Source organism: Haemorhous mexicanus, chromosome 2 (assembly GCF_027477595.1).
Source record: "Haemorhous mexicanus isolate bHaeMex1 chromosome 2, bHaeMex1.pri, whole genome shotgun sequence".
Lineage (NCBI taxonomy): Eukaryota > Metazoa > Chordata > Aves > Passeriformes > Fringillidae > Haemorhous > Haemorhous mexicanus.
Window position 1 is genome coordinate 37,403,165 of NC_082342.1, and position 8,860 is coordinate 37,412,024.

The window sequence follows — 8,860 nt, forward strand, 5'->3', positions numbered from 1 at the left end:
AGAATCCAAACTGACACAAAATAATAATTGGGTGATTGGAAAAAGAATACATTAAAAATTGCTTCAAAAATCATCTTTGGAGCTTTTTTTTTGTTACCCGATACATCATAGCTCTTCTATATTTCTAAACACTATCAGTTTCATTTTCTCTGAGTAAAAATTCATCTTGAAGTCATAGTTTAACCAAATAAGTTGTTGTCTTTCTGTGCTGCAGTTATTATGGTTATATTGGCTAGACACCATTCCTAAACACCACGAGGATGGCTTTGTATAGCAAAGACTTAAATGGTTTCTCTAAAGACCTGATATATTTTCTGTCGTTTCTTACTAACAATTGCCTTCAAAATTCTTGTGAAGAATTTTCTTTTTTTTTTTTTTTTTCTCACAACAGGGCTGATGGAGTGATGAGAACAATGAGCACAGAAAAACTCTTAAAAACTGTACCAATTATACAAAATCAAATGGATGCGCTTCTTGACTTTAATGTAAGTTTAGCAGCATGTACATTTCTAACATACTGTCATCTTGTTGTATAAACACATAAAATGGGTCAAGATTAAATGTCTTGCACTTGGTTCCAAGTTATCTGCATAGCTTAAAGAGCATAAATCATTTTGTTCATTGGTATACCTCCAAGAAATCTGAAAAAATAGATGCAATGCTCACTGGAGAGAATGCTTAGTGCTAAATTACTGTGGTTTTATTGTGTACCTTATGTAAGAATTGCTTGCTTGTTGAAAAGCTGATTATTTATGCCCTCTGTCTTTTAGTTATGTTGGTTAGCATTAGCATTGCTTAACAAAAATGTCTGCCAAAATGATTTAATTCTGTGATGAGAGAAACTGTTGGTTAGTTATGGTGCTGCTTCTGCTAATAGCCAGTGAGATGAGCGGACAGCATGCCATGAGATAGCGTGCTGAAGATTAACTAGAAGTTTTCCAGTAAGAGATCAATCCAGTTCAATTAAGTTTTTCTCTGATCTTCCTAGGTTAATAGCAATGAACTTACAAATGGTGTAATTAATGCTGCCTTCATGCTCCTCTTCAAAGATGCCATTCGACTGTTTGCGGCATATAACGAAGGGATTATTAACCTCTTGGGTAAATACAACTTTGCTTTCTGCAATGCTCAGCTCTGGGGGGGAACTCAGTGAATGATTCGCAAGAGCTGCTCTCTTGAGAAACTGAAACAGTCTTACTGTAAAACATCAAAATTTTATTGTTATTTACAGTGTTTTTCTGTGCAGTTGCATTTGACATTGCTTTGTACCCAGGGATAGGTAAAATCTGAAAACAAAGTCCATCCAAGATTTTATTTGCCTAATTTTTTTTTCTTGCACTGCTTTGTTGGCAATTTTTGTGTGCATTGGTTTTGGGTTTGCTTTTTTTTATTTTGTCTTATTGAACTGCATGGCAAACCTGAATTATAATATTGATGTTGGTTGGGGGTTTTCTTTAGAAACAGTTTGTGTTTCCTAATAAAGGAATCAGTTATGGTCAGTTGCAAATCTGCAGTCACAAAGTCAGTGATCGCTTGGCTATTGAAACTTCAGTGTTGCCTTGTTTCCATGATTGGTTGTCTTATGTTCCTGGAGCATATCTTAATAAATAAGGAGAATTAAAAATTCAGGGTTAAGGCCCTTTCACTTGCACATACTGGAGACGACTTTTCCTAATTTAGGAAAGAATTAAGTTGAAAGTAATCAGTTGACTTCCTTGATTTTGTTGTATGCTGTGATTAGATGAAGTTACCTGATTGCTGTCATTATCTAGTGCTTGCAAAATGAAAAGTAAAATCCAGAATAAGTCAGTAAGGGACAATCTGAAGTCAGTCAGTCTTCCAGCGTGACGCCCCTGTCAGCTTCCTTTTCCTTGGTAAGAAGTAATAAGCACTTGCTTTCAACTTATGCTTTGAGTGAAATTTAATAAAAAAGAAGAAACAGGCCTTGAAAGGGCTTTTTGAAAGAGGAGTGGCACCCTCTTGCTTTCAGCACTGGTGTGTTCTAATCAGTTGTACTTCACTGCCCCAGACCATAGTAAGAGGCATAGTAGTATCAGTTTATCAGAGAAGATCAAAATCTTGCCTGATATCTGACCAATGGAATAGATATTTGACTGTCAGATTGTAAAACTGCCCCTTTTTTGTTTGTTTGTTTGTTCTTCTTTCCAAGAAGATGAATTTACATTTGTTTGAATGACCTGTTCTTAAACTTGATTGTCCTCTTCAAGGTGGTTATGCTTTTGTGGTATCTAATACCTGCAAGGTAAGGTGTAATTTCATACGTGGAACCAATAGCTCTCATTTGACACAGCTTTTTGTCATTTGGTGCGAGTTAGGCATAGTGACTTCTGCAGTTATCATAATAACAGATCTGCAGGTTTTTTCTGTTTGTCTTGGCTTATATGCTTTTACTTTGCATATCCTTTGCAAATCTTGATTTCTTATTTAATGCAAATATCCTTACTGTTTCTAGAAAAATACTTCGATATGAAAAAGAACCAATGCAAAGAAGGCCTTGATATATATAAGAAGTTCCTCACTAGAATGACACGGATCTCAGAATTCCTTAAAGTTGCAGAGGTAAACTTAAGCCAGTCAACTTCGCTGTTTATTTGAAACAGCTTGTAAAGTGCTTATTTTATCATAAAACGGGTGCTTCTTCCTTCTTGCTTATTTGCTATTCTCTCAAGGGTCATCTTGTTCATCTCTACCCTGGTGATTAGTTCATTTGAGAACTATATTGGAAAACCTGACTGTGGAGTGCTTATTGGTTTATCTTTTACTTGAGGAGAGTGTATTAATGTGCATTTAGAATTTCCTTGGTTATGGAATACTTTTGAGCTTTCTTTAAAGAATAGGATTACTTTAAACAAAAAAAGGAACCTCATGATGATCTGCTTTCTATGATTCTAGCTGTATTCTAGTTTGAAACCCACAATTCTACCAGAAGTTTTAGATGAAATAACAGCTTCAGAAATAAGCAACTGAGACAAACAGATGAACATGGGTTTTCTTTAAGATTTTTTGCTGTAGGTGTGCTCATAGAGGGAAAAGCAAATTACCTGGCAAAATGTTAGTTTGTGGGGTTTTAAAATAAATGCTTAGTCTGTTGCCTTCTTGTTTCTAGAGCACTGCTAAATTGATGTCCTTATATTATGGAATTCCTCAGTTGAGGTGTGCTCCTCTTCTTGTTTTTATTTCCTTGGTATTCATATCTCTCTTAACAAAATAATTCAAGCTTGGCTTGCTGTCTCTCCTGACTGTGTCTCTGTCAGAGATACTGTCTTCATCTGATAAGACCATCAATTGAAGTTGAGAGTATTGATCTTTCTGTTGTAACAGTATATGTCCTGCTGCAAATGTCCTAAATTTCATCTGCATTTTAGAAAAATGTTTCTTTACAAAACTTCATTGATGCTTTGTTTCATCAAATATATCCTGTGTATCAGTAAGTCTGAGAGTTTGCCGTGTACATTGTGAGATAGGCAAACTTCTTCAGGTTATAAAATACTGGTTTCTTACTCTCTTGTTGCTAAGGTTCTATCTCTTGAAATGTCTGTGTAACACACCTTTCAATGTGTATGCATTTAACAAGAATTTATTACAACCAACCATTACAGAGTACAGACTCTGGAGATGTAGAATTTATATTGAACAGGTTTGTGCTTTTTGCATTACTTCATGTTAACATTGTTTACTTTCTGAGCATCTCTGCCTTCAACAAAAGCAAATAGGTTCTAAAGCTCATTTGTTTTATTACAGCAAGTTGGAATTGACAGAGGAGACATACCAGATCTCTCACAGGTAGATAAACCTATTATGTGTTTGCCAGTGCATGTATGTGTATTTTTAGGGTTGCATGATCAGAAATGCCATTATGGTACTCATTTAGGCATTACTGTATACGTTGTCACCAGGTTATCTCAAAGTTTGTGATTAAATCCAAGCTCTGTCAGAGCCTGGCTTTTATATTCAGTGATCCTGTTGTAAAATATTTATAACATTTCTGTCATTCTGTAATTGAATTTTAAGATAGCCTTATTTCCATCATGCTTGAAGACACACTTTATATCTGTGAGGTCACATAATGAAAGTCTTACATGATATTATGAAGCTGTGGTTTTTAGCAGCCTTGCTTTTGGCCATATGCCTATTGAAGTTAATGTGAAGGCTTGCAGAACATGCACAGAGAAATTACTTTAGGTACAATTTCCTTCTTAGTGTCTCTTAAAACACTGACTGCTTCTGATTATATGCCTGCTGTTTCCTAATGGTTAAAATTAACATTTCTTGACTTATTTCATTCCTTGCTGATAAATCATTGTGATGGAATAATGTAGTGAGTAGAATACATCACCTTATACTTGAAGTCATTAAATGTGTACAGAATGCCAAGAGGGGGTAAAAGTATTCAGAGCTGTTGTACCAGTTGCCCTACAGTTGCATTCTCTGAAAATATTGAAACTATTGGTTTCTTCAGTTGTATTCCCCAATGTCTCTCTTTGCAGGCACCGAGTAGCCTTCTTGATGCTTTGGAACAGCATTTAGCTTCTCTAGAGGGGAAGAAAATCAAAGATTCCACAGCTGCAAGCAGGTGCTTACATGCTTGTCCTTTTGAACAATTGTCAAATTGAGTGTTAAATCAGTTTTTTTTAAATTTCATTATAAATTAAGATTTGAGGAGGCTTCCTTAAAGGTGTTGTATGAGCAGTGATGGATTAGCAAGTTGTCATATCTTAAAAAAGCTTCTTCCAGGTCAGTAGAACTAGAATCTAAGGACCTGTGAGGGTGTCCTCTAGCATCCTTACTTGCACTTTTAGCATTTGATCCTGAACTTCTGAAGAGAAACTAATTTTTTTTCACATACTACCTGCAAATGTTCATTTTATATTAATTAGAATTCTGCAAGGTATGCAGCATGAATAAATACATGTCCTTAGACTTTTATATCTCAGCTTTAGTCCTTGTTTTGTCAAAAGCAAGGAAATGCTTCCAGGAAGTCCTTACATTAAGAAGGAATTTTGAAAGTAATTGGAAGTGAAAGCCATAATGCATATGGTGTAAGGCATTAAATTATTGTGAGTGCTTTCCAAAATACAACAATATAGAGAAGTCCCCTCTACATGACAAATTTCATTGTTCAAATTTAACAAAGCATCATCTTGGGGGTAAGACTTGTAAAATTAAATAGCATTTCTTTATTGCATGTTCAAAAACTGAGGCAGTAATATTTTATGAGTTCATTATGGCAGTGACTATTAGGGCACTGTTTTGTTAGGGCCGTAATTTTAGTATATTTGCTTTCTTTTGTAAGATTACTCTGTTAAAAGTTAAGTATTTCTTTTAAATCTTTTTGCATATTGTTAAACATGATGATAAATTAAAAAATTCCTTTGGGATATATTTAAAGCATTGACAGTTTGTTCACTAAGCCTGTTAAATTAACAACAATTTGAAATGAAGGCCAGATGATGGGAGATTGCTGTGTGCCTACAATAACGTCATTTTAGACAAACAGGAAAAGAGCAAAGGCTTCAAATGTGAATTTTGTGATGCAGTTTGGACGGGAAGCATTTAAGGTGGAAAATACAAAAGCCAGTAGAGTAAGACTGCAAGATTTCTGGGCATTTTTAATTTTGCATTTCATATGATGTATCTTATGTAAACTTTTCACTTGTGCAGTGTAAGATCTAGCCAGTGTTACAGAGAACTCAGAAGGAGACTGGGTGGAGGAAGGAAGAACACTTCCTCAGAAGGAAGTGTTCTTCAGACGCTGCTATCACGTGTTGTCTGTTAACAGCCAGCTTTTCTCCTGTCCAATTACTTTAGGGCTACCACCCTTTCCAATGCAGTCTCTTCCCTTGCAAGCACTGGCCTGTCCCTCACTAAAGTGGATGAAAGGGAAAAACAAGCTGCATTAGAGGAAGAGCAGGCTCTCTTAAAAGCTTTAAAGGTAGGCATATATAATTTTTAATTGAAAATACTTTTCCTGTGTTCTTTTTGATAGCTTATTAGGATTCTTAAAGAAGCAGAGGGGAAAACAGGCTTATTAATACTGAACATGTACTGTTGGCAAAGTGCTGGAAGTAGAATTATGTGTACTTAGATGGTACAGCTTGTGGAGGGTTTGTTAAAATAGTTTTCTGAAGCATTTGTGGCACCACTGACTCTTGTAATTACAAGTGGCTAACCCTAGTGTGTGGAATAAATAATGCTTTGGTTCTGCTTTATTTACCTCCAGTGTCATATGCACAAATGTTCAGATTTTTTATACCAGCTCATTTTCCCAACAGGAGCAACGTCTAAAAGAACTTGCAAAGAAGCCTCATACCTCTTTAACCACAGTAGCTTCTCCTGTGTCAACTGCAGCAGGAAGCATAATGACTACACCAGCCATTGATATTTTTTCTACCCCTAGCTCCTCTAACAGGTATGCTGAATCCTCCACTGGGAGATGTGCTGCAGCAAGGGTTTCCTCTAAACTTCTGCCACAGAGTGTATATTGCACTAGATTGTTTGGGTGTAGAGTACATTAGCAATGTGATAAGAAATTATAGTGAAGCTGTTGGGAAAATAGCCTATTGCAATAAATAACATAAAATTGTGTTCTCATCTGTTTGCAGAAGTTTCTGGTATAAACTGACTGCTGACAGCCCTTGTAGCTGTTATTAGTCCATAAGCCAGACAGCTGGAACTGTAAAACACAGATACATGCTTTGTCCCCAAGGAACATTACAAGTAAATTTGAGAAAAGTCAAATAAAAATTCTGTTTGAGAAGTCATAAAGAAAATGCATTTCTAGATCTTTAAAGGTAGAGTGGCAAATATTCTGGCTAGTTTTTTCAGAAAAAGACAACCCTGAAACAGAGCTTGAAATGAGGCAGGTTTTGCCGTCTTGTGTTGTATCTGGAACATTTCTGCAAGGACCTGCAAAGAAAGTGCAAGAGTACTCACTGCCTGCTAATCCTGATCTTTGACTAACAGGAGCTGTTGGTATGAGCAAGTGTGTGATCTTCATTCTGTAAAATACATGTCAAACTAAGCAGCAGCAGAAGATACAGTGCTTTTATCAGTACAGAAGGAATCCACACTCTGAAGTAATATTTTTTGCTTTGAGCCTGATCCTAAACCTGAAGGGATTGCTTAGTTGTTCTGTTAGAGCTCACATAAGAATCTATTGCTCTTTTGACAGCTTTCTTTCCCATTAGAAAGCTCTTGTAGGAAATTACTTGACACCAAATATGCGGTAAATGACTGAGTCACGTATAAGAAGCTAGAGAATCTGTCAGTGTTAGTAACTGAAAGACTTCCTGGTAAAGAGATTTTTTTCAAATTGATTTTTAGAGGGCAGAAAACTTGAAATGGGTGTGTGCTTTGAACTTGAGTATCTGATCTTCCTTCTTAAGAGGTCTGAAACATAGAAGCGTCTGATAAATCTTGTTTAAAAAGACAGAAATGTTGCATAGTGAGGACATTAGTGTTTTCTTGTAAAAAAACTCCAAATGCTAGTTTTTCTTGTTCAAATTTCCTTGCTGGCAGAATGAATGCTATGCGCAAAGAACAGATTTTAAAGCAGGAGCTGTCGTGAAGGGGATATGCTGGGTCAGAAGTTCAGTGGCTTGCTATTGTGTCTGGTTAATCCCTGTCATTTTCTTGAACAAGCTTTACCTTGAAAATTATCTTTGTTCAGCTGCTCACATTACAGGGCAGTGCCAGACCATGCTGCTTTTTAATAGGAGCAGTAGTGGCAAAATGTGTTTTCAATCACTGCTGAAATGAATCATGCAATACCAAAAACTGTGAATTATAGAAGTGATTGGGTGAGCAAGAAAATATACAGAGATCTAGGATGTCACTACTAGCCATTAAACTCCTGTGCTGGTCTCATTTAGAGAGATGTTTGGATGTCACAGTGATTCAGCTTCTATGTGTAGTAGAAGACGTGCAGATTTGGTTTCATTTCATGTCCTCAAAGTTTCTGGGAGAAGACCAGTACTCTTTTTATTTTTTCTTTTTTTTTTCTTTTCTTTTTTCCCAAGACTTATTTAAAGTGTGATATGAACTCTCTGCAAGAGGATGAATTTTAGTGTTCTTGTCTGACTCTTTAACAGAAGTTGTATATAAGCCTTCACTCTTAATTTCCATGTGATGTTATAAGATCTCAATTTGGTTTTGAATGGTCTAAAATGTGCATTTAAATATGTTTTATTTCACATGCCTGATGTGTGATCAAGTGTTTCAAGGCCTCTAACATTTTGCTTTCCCCAAAGGTCTTTAATAGCTCATTGTGACGTAGTTTCTCAACAGTGATTATAGTGGAAAGATCGGAGTTGTGGAATTTAGAGTAATACTTTGGTGGTGCAGCCCATTAGAGTTCATTTTGTCTGTCTTTTTTTGTTGTATCATAGAGTTTTCATGAGGTAAACTCTAAAAGTTGATGAAAAGTTCTGAATATAAGGTCTCCTAGCCTGGCATTGGACTGTGAGGACACCTGTCTTTATCTTGGACACCTTAGACAAAAGTCCCTTCAAAAGCCCTTGGCATAACATACAACTTACCTTGCTAACTTAACATTTTTTTACAGAACTGAAAATATGGAGCTCACCAGCCCTTCTGATTTTGGCTCAATTTTATCCATTTTGTAATAACATTTTGTAACAAAGCTTTCGTTACTGTTGACAGTGGCTAGTATTTGCCTATATTGAAAACTGTGATGTAGTTCAAACGGTTGTATTAATTTATCTTTGTAGCACTTCAAAGCTGCCAAATGATCTGCTTGATTTGCAGCCAACTTTTCATCCATCTGTACATCCTATATCAGCTGCTCCACAAGTAGGAAGTACCTGGGGAGGTAAGAATT

The 8,860-nt window shown here is 36.0% G+C and overlaps 1 protein-coding gene across 4 annotated transcripts in view; it reads left to right on the forward strand.

The window, feature by feature from the left end:
• Positions 1 to 8,860, forward strand: part of PICALM (phosphatidylinositol binding clathrin assembly protein) — a 65,424-nt gene that overhangs the window by 30,528 nt on the left and 26,036 nt on the right. For all 4 annotated transcript variants that reach the window (XM_059838463.1, XM_059838462.1, XM_059838465.1 and 1 more), the window contains exons 5-12: positions 392 to 485; positions 989 to 1,100; positions 2,474 to 2,580; positions 3,763 to 3,804; positions 4,509 to 4,594; positions 5,830 to 5,953; positions 6,294 to 6,430; positions 8,751 to 8,851. In XM_059838463.1, coding sequence (XP_059694446.1) covers positions 392 to 485; positions 989 to 1,100; positions 2,474 to 2,580; positions 3,763 to 3,804; positions 4,509 to 4,594; positions 5,830 to 5,953; positions 6,294 to 6,430; positions 8,751 to 8,851 — 803 coding nt within the window. The remainder of the gene's footprint in view (positions 1 to 391; positions 486 to 988; positions 1,101 to 2,473; positions 2,581 to 3,762; positions 3,805 to 4,508; positions 4,595 to 5,829; positions 5,954 to 6,293; positions 6,431 to 8,750; positions 8,852 to 8,860) is intronic.